The 17,109-nt window shown below is 67.0% G+C and overlaps 1 protein-coding gene across 1 annotated transcript in view; it reads right to left on the reverse strand.

Annotated features, from left to right (window-relative positions):
* Nucleotides 1-884: 884 nt before the first annotated feature.
* LOC128903665 (proline-rich protein 12-like) overlaps nucleotides 885-17,109 on the reverse strand; it is a gene marked incomplete at its 3' end in the record, with an annotated part of 40,346 nt that continues 24,121 nt past the window's right edge. The window contains 12 exon segments of the mRNA XM_054187673.1: nucleotides 885-947; nucleotides 949-1,014; nucleotides 2,382-2,479; nucleotides 2,577-2,702; nucleotides 4,647-4,734; nucleotides 4,736-4,770; nucleotides 4,928-5,013; nucleotides 8,162-8,295; nucleotides 9,907-9,951; nucleotides 9,954-10,025; nucleotides 13,367-13,558; nucleotides 13,633-13,745. Of these exon segments, the coding sequence (XP_054043648.1) occupies nucleotides 885-947; nucleotides 949-1,014; nucleotides 2,382-2,479; nucleotides 2,577-2,702; nucleotides 4,647-4,734; nucleotides 4,736-4,770; nucleotides 4,928-5,013; nucleotides 8,162-8,295; nucleotides 9,907-9,951; nucleotides 9,954-10,025; nucleotides 13,367-13,558; nucleotides 13,633-13,745 (1,118 nt within the window).

Consider the following 17,109-nt stretch of genomic DNA (forward strand, 5'->3'; position numbering starts at 1 on the left):
TTGACCTCGCTGAGGGTCTTGCGGTTGCGGGGACCCCCCAGGACCCCCCAAGACCCCCCCAGAACCCCCCCAAAACCCCCCCCGAGCCCCCCAGGACCCCCCCAGGCCCCTCAGAACCCCCCCAAACCCCCTCAGGACCCCCCCCGGCCCCCCCAGCCCCCCAAAATTGGGCCTTGCCCAGGCTCCCCTTGACCTTGCTGAGGGTTTTGCGGTTGCGGTGACCCCCAGGACCCCCCAAGACCCCCCCAGAACCCCCCCAAAACCCCCCCCTCGAACCCCCCAGGACCCCCCCAGGACTCTCCGAGGCCCTTCAGAACCCCCCCACGACCCCCCCCAGACCCCCCCCAGCCCCCCCAAAATTGGGCCTTGCCCAGGCTCCCCTTGACCTCGCTGAGGGTCTTACGATTGCGGTGACCCCCCAGGACCCCCCAAGACCCCCCCCAGAACCCCCCCAAAACCCCCCCTCGAACCCCTCAGGACCCCCCAGGCACCTCAGAACGCCCCCAAACCCCCCCAGGACCCCCCCCGGCCCCCCCAGCCCCCCAAAATTGGGCCTTGCCCAGGCTCCCCTTGACCTCGCTGAGGGTCTTGAGGTTGCGGGGACCCCCAGGACCCCCCAAGACCCCCCCAGAACCCCCCCCCCCGAGACCCCCAGAACCCCCCCAGGACCCCCCGAGGCCCTTCAGAACCCCCCCACGACCCCCCCAGACCCCCCCAGCCCCCCAAAATTGGGCCTTGCCCAGGCTCCCCTTGACCTCACTGAGGGTCTTGCGGTTGCGGGGACCCCCCAAGACCCCCCCAGAACCCCCCCAAAACAAACCCCTGGGACCCCTAAGACACCCCCCCCCCCACCCCGACCCCCCCCCCCCCCCCCAGTCCCGTACCTGGGGTTTGCCCACGCTCCTCTTGACCTTGCTGAGGGTTTTGCGGTTGTAGGGTTCCCCCCCCCGGGCGCAGCTTCACCAGCGACTCCCCCGGCTCGGCGTGGAGCTGGGGGAAGGTGTGCAGGGCCTCCTGGGGGGGGGGACACCCCGTCACCGGGGGCTCGGGGACACCGGGGGGGGCCCCGACACCCCTTGGGGACATGGGGACACCCTGGGGACACCCCGGCACCGCGGGTATGGGGACACCGGGGGGGCCCCGACACCCTTGGGGACATGGGGACACCCTGGGGACACCCCGGCACCCGCGGGTATGGGGACACCGGGGGGGCCGCGACACCCTTGGGGACATGGGGACACCCTGGGGACACCCCGTCAGCGGGGGCTCGGGGACACCGGGGGGGCCCCGACACCCTTGGGGACACCCTGGGGACACCCTGTCAACAGGGGTATGGGGACACCGGGGGGGCCCCGTCACCCTTGGGGACATGGGGACACCCTGGGGGACACCCTGGCACCGCGGGTATGGGGACACCGGGGGGGCCCCGACACCCTTGGGGACATGGGGACACCCCGGGGACACCCCGGCACGGGGACATTGGGGGCCCTGTCACCGTCGGGGACACCTTGGGGACACTCTCCCAGCCCCAAAACATCCCCCCCTGGCCCCATACCATCCCCCCCCAATAGCACTCCCAGCCCCATAGCGACCCCTCCCAGCCCCATAGCATCCCCCCCAATAGCCCCTCCAGCCCCATAGCACCCCCCCAGCAAGACCCCCTAGCCCCACAATAGCCCTCCCAGCCCCATAGCATCCCTCCCAGCCCCATAGCATCCCCCCCAATAGCCCCTCCAGCCCCATAGCACCCCCCCAGCAAGCCCTCCTAGCCCCACAATAGCCCTCCCAGCCCCATAGCATCCCCCCCAGCCCCACAGCATCCCCCCCAATAGCCCCTCCAGCCCCATAGCACCCCCCCAACAAGCCCTCCTAGCCCTGCAATAGCTCTCCTAGCCCCATAGCATCCCTCCCAGCCCCATAGCATCACCCCCAATAGCTCCTGCAGCCCCATAGCAGCCCCCCAGCAAGACCCCCTAGCCCCACAATAGCCCTCCCAGCCCCATAGCAGCCCCCCAGCAAGACCCCCTAGCCCCACAATAGCTCTCCTAGCCCCATAGCATCCCTCCCAGCCCCACAGCATGCCCCCCAATAGCCCCTCCAGCCCCACAGCACCCCCCCAGCAAGCTCTCCTAGCCCCGCAATAGCTCGCCCAGCCCCATAGCATCCCCCCCAGCCCCACAGCATCCCCCCAATAGCCCCTCCGGCCCCATAACACCCCCCCAGCAAGACCCCCTAGCCCCGCAATAGCTCTCCCAGCCCCATAGCATCCCTCCCAGCCCCACAGCATCCCCCTCAATAGCCCTCCCAGCCCCATAGCGACCTCCCCCCTCCCCCCCCGCCCAGCCCCCACGGCGCCGCCCCCTCCCCCCCCCCGGCCCCACCTGCAAGGAGGGATTGAGCGTCACCCGCTTGAGGACCTTCTTCTTGTGGTCGTTGAGGATCCCGTCGATCTTGCGCATGGGGGGCAGGTAGAGCTCATCTGCGGGGGGGGGCGGGCGGGGGGGGGGGTGAGGGGCTGCGTTAGGGTTGGGGGGTGGGGGTGGGGGTGTCCCAAGGAGGTGGGGGGAGGGTCTGACCGTTGGTGTCCTCCAGGGCCTGGATCATGTCGGGGTCCAGGGCGGTGCTGACCAGCATCTCCACGTAGCTGCGGTACATCTCCTTCATGGCCCGCGTGTTCAGCGCCCGCCCCGCCGGCGCCCGCTCTGCCGCCAGGGCGGGACCCCCTTTAAGAACAAGCCACGCCCCAACACACCCCCCCCCCCCCCACCCCCCCCGGCAAGCCACGCCCCCCCCCCCCCCCCCCCAACTTTCCGCCCACAAAAGCTCCCCCTGCCCCAAAGGGACTCGTTCCAAAAGGGGTTTTGGCCCCTTTACGCGGGAGACACGGGCGCCGGAAAGCCACGCCCACCACGAGAAGCCACGCCCACCACGGAGGGCGTGCCCAGCAGCGGAAGCCACGCCCCCTCCCCTTTATAAAAGAGCCCGGCCCCCTCAAAGGGAGCATCAGCCAATAGGACGCCGGTTCCCGCCCCTCATAAGGAGCGAGGTGCCTTCCAATGGAAGCCCCGCCCACGAGGCGAAGCCCCGCCCCTTCTCCAGGGAGCGTCAGCCAATGGGATGCCAGCTACCGCCTTACTAGAGAGTGAGGTCCCTTTAAAGGGAAGCCCCGCCCACCGTGGAACTCCCACCCACCCCGTTGGCCACGCCCACAAGGGAAAGCCCCGCCCCTTCTTTAGGGAACATCAGCCAATAGGACGCCAGATCTGCCCTTAATAAGGAGCGAGGTCCCCTTTAAATGGCAGCCCCCGCCCACAAGGGGAAGCCACGCCCCCTCATGCAGGAGCCACGCCCCTTCTCTAGGCAGCAGCAGCCAATTGGATGCCAGATCCGCCCTTAAGGAGGAGCAGGATCCCTTTAAATGGCAGCTCCGCCCACTGAAAGCCACGCCCATAATGGGGGGCCACGCCCCTTATACCGGAGCCCCGCCCCTTCTAAGAGAGCGTCAGCCAATAGGACGCCAGTTCCGCCCCAAATAAGGAGTAGGGTCCCTTTAAAGGACAGCCCCGCCCACAGGGGAAGCCCCGCCCACAAAGAGGCCCCGCCCCTTCTCGCAGAGGCCACGCCTCCTTCAAGGACGCGCGGGTCTTTGTAATGAGCCTCGCCCCATGGGTGGCCCCGCCCACTTCGTCCCCAACCCCGCCCCTTTGACCCAAGCCCCGCCCCTTTGCCGCTAAGCCCCGCCCCCAGGAGGGATCCACGGGGCCCCCAAAACCCCCATATTCCCCCCGAAAAGCCCCCAGGGGCCCCCCTCAGCCCCCACAACCCCCCCCCATTGCCCCCCCCAAATGCCCCAGGCCCCCCCCCAATCCACAGCCCCTCCAGACCCCCCCAAATCCCCACCCTCGACCCCCCCAAACACCCCCACTGCCCCCCCCCAAATGCCCCAGGGCCCCCCCCCCAATCCACAGCCCCCCCACACCCTCAGAACCCCCCAAATCCCCCACCTCGACCCCCCCAAACCCCCTCAGGGACCCCCCCCAAATGCCCCAGGGCCCCCCCCAAAAGACCCCCTTTGCCCCCCAAATGCCCCAGCACCCCCCCCCCCTCAGAATCTCCCAATTCCCCCCCTCAGCCCCCCCAAAACCCCCCCAGGGACCCTCCCAAAAACTCCAGAGTCCCCCCAAACCCCCCCAATGCCCCCCCCCAAATGCCCCAGGGCCCCCACAAATACCCCCTTTGCCCCCCAAATTCCCCAGCCCCCCCCCCCCCGGAATCCCCAAATTCCCCTTCTCAGCCCCCCCCAAACCCGCTCATTGCCCCCCCCAAATGCCCCAGGGCCCCCCCAAATACCCCTTTGCTCACCCCCAAATGCCCCAGGGCCCCCCCCCCAATCCACAGCCCCCCCCCACCCTCAGAACCCCCCAATTCTCCCCCTCGACCCCCCCAAACCCCCTCAGGGACCCCCCCCAAATGCCCCAGGGCCCCCCCCAGAAGACCCCCTTTACCCCCCAAATGCCCCAGAACCCCCCACAATTCCCCCCCTCAGCCCCCCCCAAACCCCTCCAAAACCCCCCCCCCGGACCCTCCCAAAATTCTCACCCCCCCCCCCCAAAAACTATGGGGGTCGTCCCCCCCCCCGGACTCACCCTCCTCGCTCTGGGGGTCGGGGCTGGACTCGGACTCGGACGAAGTGGCGGCTTCTTTGAGCCATTTTTTCCTTTTTTTGGGGGGGGGGCTCGGCTTTGACTTTGGGGGGTTTGGGTTTGGGTTTGGGGGGGCCGGGGGGGGCGCGGGGGGGGGGCCGGCGAGCGGCGGGGGAAGGGGACTTTCGTTTTTGTCGGTTTTGGGGTTTTTTTCGGGGCGAGGGGGGTTTGTCGGGGCGGGGGGGTTTGTCGGGGCGGGGGGGGTCTGTCGGGGGGTTTGTCGCTTTTGGGGGGTTTTTCGGGGGGGGGGTCGGGTTTGGGGGGGGGCGGGGGGGCTTTGGGGCCGCTGGTTTTGGGTTGGCTCTGCCTCCTGGAGGGGGGGGAAAAGGGGGGGGGGGGTGTCAAGGGGGGGTGGGGACCCCCCCCCCGCCCCTTGAGGTTATGGGGATGGCAGGGATCCCCCCCCCCCCCCCCCCCAAGGACATGGGGACAATGGGGGACGCCCCCCACCCCCCCCCAAATGTCCCCAAGGCCCTTGGGGACCCCCCCAAACCCTTGATGTCCCCAATGGCCCCACAGGTCCCCAAAGTCCCCGATGGCCCCATTGTCCCCATTGTCCCCAGTGTCCCCAATGTCCCCGATGGCCCCATTGTCCCCAGTGTCCCCCATGTCCCCATTGTCCCCATTGTCCCCAATGTCCCCAGGTGTCCCCCATGTCCCCAATGTCCCTGACAGCCCCGATGTCCCCATTGCCCCCGACGTCCCCATTGTCCCCCATTGTCCTTGACGTCCCCCATTTCCCCAATGTCCCCGATGTCCCCCATGTCCCCATTGTCCCCGATGTCCCCAATGCACGGGTTTGGGGGAGCAGACCCTCACGTAGCCCCACGTCCCCCTGTGTCCCCATTGTCCCTGATGTCCCCAGTGTCCCCAATGTCCCCAGTGTCCCTATTGTCCCTGATGTCCCCAGTGTCCCCAATGTCCCCCATGTCCCCAGTGTCCCCATTGTCCCTGATGTCCCTACTGTCCCCGCTGTCCCCAATGTCCCCGCTGTCCCCACTGTCCCTGCTGTCCCCAGTGTCCCCGATGTCCCCAGTGTCCCCCATGTCCCCGCTGTCCCCAGGTGTCCCCCATGTCCCCAATGTCCCTGACAGCCCCAATGTCCCCATTGCCCCTGATGTCCCCGTTGTCCCCCATTGTCCCTGACGTCCCCAATGTCCCCAGTGTCCCCGATGTCCCCAATGTCCCTGATGTCCCCAGTGTCCCTGATGTCCCCAATGTCCCCGATGTCCCCCATGTCCCCAATGCACAGGTTTGGGGGAGCAGACCCTCACGTAGCCCCACGTCCCCCTGTGTCCCCATTGTCCCTGATGTCCCCAGTGTCCCTGATGTCCCCAATGTCCCCGATGTCCCCAGGTGTCCCCCATGTCCCCAGTGTCCCCGATGTCCCCCATGTCCCCGATGCACGGGTTTGGGGGAGCAGAGCAGACCCTCACGTAGCCCCACGTCCCCTGTGTCCCCATTGTCCCCGATGTCCCCGCTGTCCCCAGTGTCCCCCAGGTCCCCAGTGTCCCCGATGTCCCCACTGTCCCCAGTGTCCCCGCTGTCCCCGTCCCACCTGACGGCGGCGAGGGGCCGGTGCCAGGGCTTGCGGGAGCAGACCCTCACGTAGCCCCACGTCCCTGTGTCCCCATTGTCCCTGATGTCCCCGATGTCCCCAATGTCCCTAATGTCCCCATTGTCCCCAATGTCCCCAGTGTCCCCCATGTCCCCGCTGTCCCCAGGTGTCCCCCATGTCCCCAATGTCCCTGACAGCCCCAATGTCCCCATTGCCCCTGATGTCCCCGTTGTCCCGCTGTCCCCATTGTCCCCACTGTCCCTGATGTCCCCCATGTCACCAGTGTCCCCGATGTCCCCAATGTCCCTGATGTCCCCGATATCCCCATTGTCCCCGATGTCCCCATTGCCCCGAATGTCCCCCATGTCCCCATTGTCCCCGATGTCCCCAGGTGTCCCCCCAGGTCCCCCCTGTCCCCAATGCACAGGTTTGTGGGAGCAGACCCTCACGTAGCCCACGTCCCCCTGTGTCCCCAGTGTCCCCGATGTCCCCAGTGTCCCCAATGTCCCCATTGTCCCCAATGTCCCTGCTGTCCCCAGGTGTCCCACAGGTCCCCAGTGTCCCCCATATCCCCAATGTCCCTGACAGCCCCAATGTCCCCATTGCCCCTGATGTCCCCATTGTCCCCCATTGTCCCTGACGTCCCCATGTCCCAGTGTCCCCATTGTCCCTGATGTCCCCCATGTCCCCATTGTCCCAGATGTCCCTGATGTCCCCCATGTCCCCGATGCACGGGTTTGGGGGAGCAGACCCTCACGTAGCCCCACGTCCCCCCGTGTCCCCATTGTCCCTGATGTCCCCAGTGTCCCTGATGTCCCCAATGTCCCCCATGTCCCCAGGTGTCCCCCATGTCCCCAGCGTCCCCGATGTCCCCCATGTCCCCGATGCACGGGTTTGGGGGAGCAGACCCTCACGTAGCCCCACGTCCCCTGTGTCCCCTTTGTCCCCTTTGTCCCCGATGTCCCCAATGTCCCTGATGTCCCCATTGTCCCCGATGTCCCCAGTGTCCCCCATGTCCCCGCTGTCCCCAGGTGTCCCCCATGTCCCCAATGTCCCCAATGTCCCTGACAGCCCCAATGTCCCCATTGCCCCTGATGTCCCCGTTGTCCCCCATTGTCCCTGACGTCCCCCATGTCCCCGATGTCCCCAATGTCCCCAATGTCCCTGATGTCCCTGATGTCCCCAGTGTCCCCAAGTGTCCCCCATGTCCCCAATGTCCCCGATGTCCCCCATGTCCCCAATGCACAGGTTTGGGGGAGCAGACCCTCACGTAGCCCCACGTCCCCCTGTGTCCCCATTGTCCCCGATGTCCCCATTGTCCCCGATGTCCCCAGTGTCCCCAGTGTCCCCGCTGTCCCGTCCCACCTGACGGCGGCGAGGGGCCGGTGCCAGGGCTTGCGGGAGCAGACCCTCACGTAGCCCCACGTCCCCTGTGTCCCCTTTGTCCCTGATGTCCCCGATGTCCCCAATGTCCCTGATGTCCCCATTGTCCCCGATGTCCCCAGTGTCCCCCATGTCCCCGCTGTCCCCAGGTGTCCCCCATGTCCCCAATGTCCCCAATGTCCCTGACAGCCCCAATGTCCCCATTGCCCCTGATGTCCCCGTTGTCCCCCATTGTCCTTGACGTCCCCCATGTCCCCGATGTCCCCAATGTCCCCAATGTCCCTGATGTCCCCAGTGTCCCCAAGTGTCCCCCATGTCCCCAATGTCCCCGATGTCCCCCATGTCCCCAATGCACAGGTTTGGGGGAGCAGACCCTCACGTAGCCCCACGTCCCCTGTGTCCCCTTTGTCCCCGATGTCCCCGATGTCCCCAATGTCCCTGATGTCCCCATTGTCCCCGATGTCCCCAGTGTCCCCATGTCCCCGCTGTCCCCAGTGTCCCCGCTGTCCCGTCCCACCTGACGGCGGCGAGGGGCCGGTGCCAGGGCTTGCGGGAGCAGACCCTCACGTAGTCCTTCTTGTTGACGTTCTCCAGGAACTTGACGTAGAGCCGCTGGTACCGGTTCTTGGCGTCCCCAAAGTACCCCAGGTACTGGGGGGGGGGGGGGCACGGGGGGGGGGCACGGCGGGGGGGGGGGGGTGTGTGTCAGGCCAGGACCGCCCCCCCCCCCCCCCCCCCTTCCTCCTTCAGGGACCCACGTACACCCCCGGGGACCCACGTACCCCCCCATACCCCCCCCAGGGACCCCCATAACCCACCCCCAACCCATACCCCCCCAACGCCCCCCCCCCAGGGAACCCAATTACTGCCCCCCCCCCCCCACCACACCCCCTCAGGGACCCACGTACCCCTCCCCCACACACAGGCCCCCCCCCAGGGACCCCCAATACCCCCCCCAGGGACCCACATAACCCCCCCCAACCCCCCCCCCAGGGACCCCTGTACCCCCCCCAACACCCCCCCCCGCCCCCAGGGAACCCCATTACCCCCCCCCGGGACCCCCATACCCCCCCTAGGGACCCACATAACCGCCCCCCACACCCCCCCCCGGGACCCCCATACCCCCCAGGGACCCACGTACCCCCCCCCCCCATATTTGGGTGGGTTCCCATATTTTTTGGGGGGGGTGTCCCACATTTTGGGGGGGGTCCCATATTTTAGGGGGGGTCCCCACATTTTGGGGGGGTCCCACATTTTGGGGGGGGTCCCACATTTTGGGGGGGTCGCAGGCTTTGGGGGGGCTCCCACCTTTGTACTTGGGGTCCCATATTTTTGGGGAGGGTTGCCATATTTTTTGGGGGGGGTCCCACCTTTTTGGGTGGGGTCTCATATTTTGGGGGGGGGGGGTCCCACATTCTGGGGGGGTCCCAGGCTTTGGGGGGGGGCTCCCACCTTTGTGCTTGGGGTCCCATTTTTTTGGGGTGGGGTCCCATATTTTTTGGGGGGGTTCGCACATTTTTTGGGGGGGGTCCCATATTTTTCGGGGGGGGGGTCCCATATTTGGAGGGGGGGTCCCACATTTTGGGGGGGATCCCAGATTTTAGCGGGGGGCTCCCACCTTTGTACTTGGGGTCCCATTTTTTTGGGGTGGGGTCCCATATTTTTTGGGGGGGTTCCCACATTTTTTGGGGGGGGTCCCACATTTGGGTGGGTTCCCATATTTTGGGGGGGGGGTGTCCCACATTTTGGGGGGGGGTCCCAGATTTTAGCGGGGGGCTCCCACCTTTGTGCTTGGGGTCCCATTTTTTTGGGGTGGGGTCCCATATTTTTTGGCGGAGGTCCCACATTTTTTGGGGGGGTCCCACATTTGGGTGGGTTCCCATATTTTGGGGGGGGGGGGGTCCCACATTTTGGGGGGGGCCCCAGGCTTTGGGGGGGGCTCCCACCTTTGTACTTGGGGTCCCATTTTTTTGGGGTGGGGTCCCATATTTTTTGGGGGAGGTCCCACATTTTTTGGGGGCGTCCCATATTTTTCGGGGGGGGGTTCCCATATTTTGGGGGGGGGGGTCCCACATTTTCGGGGGGGGTCCCAGATTTTAGCGGGGGGCTCCCACCTTTGCGCTTGGGGTCCCCTATTTTTTGAGGTGGGTTCCCATATTTTTCGGGTGGGTTCCCCCTATTTTTTGGTGGGGGGGGGGTGGGGGGGTGTCCCGTATATTATTTTTTTGGGGGTGGGGGGGGGGGCGGGGGGGGGCCACTCACGTTGCTGGTGGCGCAGAACTGGCGCTTGCCCGTCCTTGATCTCGGGGGGTGAACTTCTGCAGCAGCGCCTTCTGCACCCGCCAGATGGGGGGGGGCTCCCGGCCCGTCTGCAGCGCCAGCTGGGGGGGGGTGGGGGGGTCACGGAGTTGGGGGGGGGGGAGGGGGGGGTCTGCCCCCCCCCCCCCCCCCACCACCACTTTGTCCCCGCCCCCCCCCCCCAGCTCACAGAGTTTGAGGCCAAGTTACCCCCCCCCCCCCCCAACAGCGGCGACGCTGAAGTTGGGCGGCGAGATCGGGGGGGGGGGGCACCGGGGGGGGCTGCAACTCCCAGTGACTCCAGTGACTCCCAGTGCATCCCAGTAACTCCCAGTGCCTCCTCCAGTGCATCCCAGTGCTCCCAGTGCCTCCTAATGCCTTTCCCAGTCACTCCCAGTGCCTCCCAGTGCCTCCCAGTGCCTCTCCCAGTGCCTCCCAGTAACTCTCAGTCACTCCCAGGGCCTCTCCCAGTCACTCCCAGTGCCTCCCATTGACTTCCAGTGTACCCCAGTGCCCCTCCCAGTGCCTCCCAGTCACTCCAAGTGACTCCCAGTGTCTCCTCCAGTGCATCCAGTGCTCCCAGTGCCTCCTAATGGCCCTCCCAGTGACTCCCAGGGCATCCCAGTGGCTCCCAGTGCCTCTCCCAGTCACTCCCAGCACCCCCAGACCCTCTCCCAGCGCCTCCCAGTGCCTCTCCCAGTGCCTCCCCGTGCCTCCTAGTGCGTCTCCCAGTGCCTCTCCCAGTGCCTCCCAGTGCCTCCCAGTGCCTCCCAGCACCTTCCAGCGTCCCGAGACCCTCTCCCAGTGCCTCCCAGTGCCTCCCAGTGCCTCCTAGTGCGTCTCACAGTGCCTCCCAGCACCCCCAGACCCTCTCCCAGTGCCTCCCAGTGCCTCCCAGCGCCCCCAGACCCTCTCCCAGTGCCTCCCAGTCACTCCCAGTGCCTCCCAGTGCCTCTCCCAGTGCCTCCCAGCACCCCCAGACCCTCTCCCAGTGCCTCCCAGACCCTCTCCCAGTGCCTCCCAGTGCCTCCCAGTGCCTCCTAGTGCGTCTCCCAGTGCCTCCCAGCGCCCCCAGACCCTCTCCCAGTGCCTCCCAGTGCCTCCCAGTGCCTTCCAGCGCCTTCCAGCGTCCCCAGACCCTCTCCCAGTGCCTCCCAGTGCCTCCCAGTGCATCTCCCAGTGCCTCCCAGCACCCCCAGACCCTCTCCCAGTGCCCCCCAGTGCCTCCCAGACACTCTCCCAGTGCCTCCCAGTGCCTCCTAGTGTGTCTCCCAGTGTCTCCCAGCGCCCCCAGACCCTCTCCCAGTGCCTCCCAGTCACTCCCAGTGCCTCTCCCAGTGCCTCCCAGCGCCTCCCAGCACCCCCAGACCCTCTCCCAGTGCCTCCCAGTCACTCCCAGTGCCTCTCCCAGTCACTCCCAGTGCCTCCCAGTGCCTCCCAGCGCCCCCAGACCCTCTCCCAGTGCCTCCCAGCGCCTCCCAGCGCCCCCAGACCCTCTCCCAGTGCCTCCCAGTCACTCCCAGTGCCTCTCCCAGTCACTCCCAGTGCCTCCCAGTGCCTCCCAGCGCCCCCAGACCCTCTCCCAGTGCCTCCCAGTCACTCCCAGTGCCTCTCCCAGTCACTCCCAGTGCCTCCCAGCGCCCCCAGACCCTCTCCCAGTGCCTCCCAGTCACTCCCAGTGCCTCCTAGTGTCTCTCCCAGTGCCTTCCAGTTCCTCCCAGCACCCCCAGACCCTCTCCCAGTGCCTCCCAGTCACTCCCAGTGCCTCCCAGCGCCTCCCAGTGCCTCTCCCAGTGCCTCCCAGCACCCCCAGACCCTCTCCCAGTGCCTCCCAGTGCCTCCCAGCGCCTTCCAGCGTCCCCAGACTCTCTCCCAGTGCCTCCTAGTGCGTCTCCCAGTGCCTCCCAGTGCCTCCTAGTGCGTCTCCCAGCGCCTTCCAGCGCCCCCAGACCCTCTCCCAGTGCCTCCCAGTGACTCCCAGTGCCTCCTAGTGCCTCTCCCAGTGCCTCCCAGTGCCTCCTAGTGCGTCTCCCAGTGCCTCCCAGCACCCCCAGACCCTCTCCCAGTGCCTCCCAGTCACTCCCAGTGCCTCTCCCAGTCACTCCCAGTGCCTCCCAGTGCCTCCCAGTGCCTCCCAGCGCCCCCAGACTCTCTCCCAGTGCCTCCCAGTCACTCCCAGTGCCTCCCAGTGTCTCTCCCAGTGCCTTCCAGTTCCTCCCAGCTCCCCCAGACCCTCTCCCAGTGCCTCCCAGTGCCTCCAAGTGCCTCCCAGCGCCCCCAGACCCTCTCCCAGTGCCTCCCAGTGCCTCCCAGTCACTCCCAGTGCCTCCCAGTGCCTCTCCCAGTGCCTCCCAGCACCCCCAGACCCTCTCCCAGTGCCTCCCAGACCCTCTCCCAGTGCCTCCCAGTGCCTCCTAGTGCGTCTCCCAGTGCCTCCCAGCGCCCCCAGACCCTCTCCCAGTGCCTCCCAGTGCCTTCCAGCGCCTTCCAGCGTCCCCAGACCCTCTCCCAGTGCCTCCCAGTGCCTCCCAGTGCATCTCCCAGTGCCTCCCAGCACCCCCAGACCCTCTCCCAGTGCCCCCCAGTGCCTCCCAGACACTCTCCCAGTGCCTCCCAGTGCCTCCTAGTGTGTCTCCCAGTGTCTCCCAGCACCCCCAGACCCTCTCCCAGTGCCTCCCAGTCACTCCCAGTGCCTCTCCCAGTCACTCCCAGTGCCTCCCAGTGCCTCCCAGCGCCCCCAGACCCTCTCCCAGTGCCTCCCAGTCACTCCCAGTGCCTCTCCCAGTCACTCCCAGTGCCTCCCAGCGCCCCCAGACCCTCTCCCAGTGCCTCCCAGTCACTCCCAGTGCCTCTCCCAGTCACTCCCAGTGCCTCCCAGTGCCTCCCAGCGCCCCCAGACCCTCTCCCAGTGCCTCCCAGCGCCCCCAGTGCCTCTCCCAGTGCCTCCCAGACCCTCTCCCAGTGCCTCCCAGTGCCTCCCAGCACCCCCAGACCCTCTCCCAGTGCCTCCCAGTCACTCCCAGTGCCTCTCCCAGTGCCTCCCAGTGCCTCCCAGCGCCTCCCAGCACCCCCAGACCCTCTCCCAGTGCCTCCCAGTGACTACCAGTGCCTCTCCCAGTGCCTCCCAGCGCCTCCCAGCACCCCCAGACCCTCTCCCAGTGCCTCCCAGTCACTCCCAGTGCCTCTCCCAGTCACTCCCAGTGACTCCCAGTGCCTCCCAGCGCCCCCAGACCCTCTCCCAGTGCCTCCCAGTGCCTCCCAGCACCCCCAGACCCTCTCCCAGTGCCTCCCAGTGCATCCCAGCGCCCCCAGACCCTCTCCCAGTGCCTCCCAGTCACTCCCAGTGCCTCTCCCAGTGCCTCCCAGTGCCTCCCAGCGCCCCCAGACCCTCTCCCAGTGCCTCCCAGCGCCTCCCAGCGCCCACCTTGAGGGCCTGGATGTCCTCCACCCGCACGACGAACTCGTCCCTCTCGCGGAAGATGCCCTCGCCCCCGCTCTCGGCCTCGTCCTCGTCGGTGTCCCCGCAGACGGCCGCCGTCTCCTGCTTCTTGGCCAGGTGCAGCGGCCGCGAGTCCTCGGGCTCCTCGCGCTCGGGGGAGGGGGGGGCCGGCGTCGCCTCGGGGTGGGGGTGGGGGGGTGGGGGGGGCGGGGGGGGGGCGGCCGCCGCCTTGGCCAGCGGAGGGGGGGGACGGCGGGGCCACCGGGGCCACCGGCGGCGGCGGCGGCAGCTGCAGGGGGGGGGTCGGGCTGGGAAGGCTCCGAGGGGACGGGGCTGGGGGGCTTCTCCTCCGGCGGGGGGACGTCTGCGGGGGGGGACGGGGGGGGGGGGGGGACAGAAAAAAAAAAAAAAAAAAAGGGGGGGGTCAGGGCTTGGGGGGCAATGGGGTGTGTATGGGGAGGGCGGTCTGTGGGGCCCAGGGGGGCTCCATGGGGCCCAGGAGGGGTTCTGTGGGGGGGTTCTATGGGGCCCAGGGGGGCTCTGTAGGTCCCAGGAGGGGCTCGGGGGGGGGTTCTGTGGGGCCCAGGGGGGCTCCGTGGGGCCCAGGAGGGGCTCGGGGGGGGGTTCTATGGGGCCCAGGGGGGCTCCGTGGGGCCCAGGAGGGGCTCGGGGGGGGGGTTCTGTGGGGCCCAGGGGGGCTCCGTGGGGCCCAGGAGGGGCTCGGGGTGGGTTTCTATGGGACCCAGGGGGGCTCTGTGGGTCCCAGGAGGGGTTCTATGGGGCCCAGGGGGGCTTTGTGGGGCCCAGGAGGGGCTCAGGGGTGTTCTATGGGTCCCAGGGGGGCTCCGTGGGGCTCAGGAGGGGCTCGGGGGGGGGGTTCTGTGGGGCCCAGGGGGGCTCCGTGGGGCTCAGGAGGGGCTCGGGGGGGGGGTTCTGTGGGGCCCAGGGGGGCTCCGTGGGGCCCAGGAGGGGCTCGGGGTGGGTTTCTATGGGACCCAGGGGGGCTCTGTGGGTCCCAGGAGGGGTTCTATGGGGCCCAGGGGGGCTTTGTGGGGCCCAGGAGGGGCTCAGGGGGGTTCTATGGGTCCCAGGGGGGCTCTGTGGGTCCCAGGAGGGGTTCTATGGGGCCCAGGGGGGCTCTGTAGGTCCCAGGAGGGGCTCGGGGGGGGCGCTCTGTGGGGCCCAGGGGGGCTCCGTGGGGCTCAGGAGGGGTTCTATGGGTCCCAGGGGGGCTCTGTAGGTCCCAGGGGGGCTCTGTGGGTCCCAGGAGGGGTTCTATGGGGCCCAGGGGGACTCTGTAGGTCCCAGGAGGGGCTCAGGGGGGGGCGCTCTGTGGGGCCCAGGGGGGCTCCGTGGGGCTCAGGAGGGGTTCTATGGGTCCCAGGGGGGCTCTGTAGGTCCCAGGGGGGCTCTGTGGGTCCCAGGAGGGGTTCTATGGGGCCCAGGGGGGCTCTGTAGGTCCCAGGAGGGGCTCGGTGGGGGGTTCTATGGGCCCCAGGAGGGGCTCGAGGAGGGTTCTATGGGTCTCAGGGGGTCTCTATGGGTCCCAGGAGGGGTTCTATGGGGCCCAGGGGGGTCCCTGTGGGTCCCAGCAGGGGTTCTATGGGTCCCAGGGGGGCTCTGTGGGTCCCAGGAGGGGCTCGGGGGGGTTCTATGGGTCCCAGGGGGGCTCTATGGGTCCCAGGAGGGGCTTGGGGGGGCTTCTATGGGTCCCAGGGGGTCTCTATGGGTCCCAGGAGGGGCTCGGGGGGGCTTCTATGGGTCCCAGGGGGGTCCCTGTGGGTCCCAGGAGGTCTCTATGGCTCCCATGATGGTTCCAGAAGGTCTCTATGGGCCCCAGGAGGTCCCCCAGAAGGTCTCTGTGGGTCCCACTGTCTCCCAATGTCTCCCTATGGGTCCCAGGAGGTCCTTATGGGTCCCAGGAAGGTCTCTATGGGTCCCACTGTCTCCCAACGTCTCCCTACAGGTCCCAGGAGGTCCCTATGGGTCCCAGGACGGTCTCTATGGTTCCCATGATGGTTCCAGAAGGTCTCTATGGACCCCAGGAAGTCCCCCAGGAAGTCTCTATGGGTCCCAGGAGGTCCCCCAGGAAGTCTCTATGGGTCCCAGGAGGTCTCTAAGGCTCCCATGATGGTTCCAGAAGGTCTCTATGGGTCCCAGGAGGTCCCCCAGAAGATCTCTATGGGTCCCAGTGTCTCCCAATGTCTCCCTATGGGTCCCAGGAGGTCCTTATGGGTCCCAGGAAGGTCTCTACGGGTCCCACTGTCTCCCAACGTCTCCCTACGGGTCCCAGGACAGTCTCTATGGTTCCCATGATGGTTCCAGAAGGTCTCTATGGGTCCCAGGAGGTCCCCCAGGAAGTCCCTATGGATCCCAGGAGCTCTCTATGGTTCCCATGATGGTTCCAGAAGGTCTCTATGGGTCCCAGGAGGTCCCCCAGGAAGTCTCTATGGGTCCCAGGAGGTCTCTAAGGCTCCCGTGACGGTTCCAGGTCTCTATGGGCCCCAGGAGGTCCCCCAGAAGATCTCTATGGGTCCCAGTGTCTCCCAATGTCTGCCTACGGGTCCCAGGACAGTCTCTATGGTTCCCATGATGGTTCCAGAAGGTCTCTATGGGTCCCAGGAGGTCCCCCAGGAAGTCCCTATGGATCCCAGGAGGTCTCTAAGGCTCCCATGATGGTTCCAGAAGGTCTCTATGGGTCCCAGGAGGTCCCCCAGGAGGTCCCTATGGGTCCCAGGAGGTCTCTAAGGCTCCCGTGACGGTTCCAGAAGGTCTCTATGGGCCCCAGGAGGTCCCCCAGAAGATCTCTATGGGTCCCAGTGTCTCCCAATGTCTCCCTGTGGGTCCCAGGACGGTCCTATGGCTCCCGTGATGGTTCCAGAAGGTCTCTATGGGCCCCAGGAAGTCCCCCAGGAAGTCCCTATGGGTCCCAGGAGGCCTCTAGGGCTCCCATGATGGTTCCAGAAGGTCTCTATGGGTCCCAGGAGGTCCCCCAGAAGATCTCTATGGGTCCCAGTGTCTCCCAATGTCTCCCTATGGGTCCCAGGAGGTCCTTATGGGTCCCAGGAAGGTCTCTACGGGTCCCACTGTCTCCCAACGTCTCCCTACGGGTCCCAGGACAGTCTCTATGGTTCCCATGATGGTTCCAGAAGGTCTCTATGGGTCCCAGGAGGTCCCCCAGGAAGTCCCTATGGATCCCAGGAGCTCTCTATGGTTCCCATGATGGTTCCAGAAGGTCTCTATGGGCCCCAGGACGTCCCCCAGGAAGTCTCTATGGGTCCCAGGAGGTCCCCCAGGAAGTCTCTATGGGTCCCAGGAGGTCTCTAAGGCTCCCATGATGGTTCCAGAAGGTCTCTATGGGCCCCAGGAGGTCCCCCAGAAGATCTCTATGGGTCCCAGTGTCTCCCAATGTCTCCCTATGGGTCCCAGGACGGTCCTATGGCTCCCATGATGGTTCTAGAAGGTCTCTGTGGGCCCCAGGAGGTGCCCCAGGAAGTCCCTATGGGTCCCAGGAGGCCTCTAGGGCTCCCATGATGGTTCCAGAAGGTCCCTATGGGTCCCAGGAGGCCTCTAAGGCTCCCGTGACAGTTCCAGAAGGTCTCTATGGGCCCCAGGAGGTCCCCCAGAAGATCTCTATGGGTCCCAGTGTCTCCCAATGTCTCCCTATGGGTCCCAGGACAGTCCTATGGCTCCCATGATGGTTCTAGAAGGTCTCTATGGGCCCCAGG

The sequence above is a fragment of the Rissa tridactyla genome, unplaced genomic scaffold, assembly GCF_028500815.1.
Source record: "Rissa tridactyla isolate bRisTri1 unplaced genomic scaffold, bRisTri1.patW.cur.20221130 scaffold_584, whole genome shotgun sequence".
Lineage (NCBI taxonomy): Eukaryota > Metazoa > Chordata > Aves > Charadriiformes > Laridae > Rissa > Rissa tridactyla.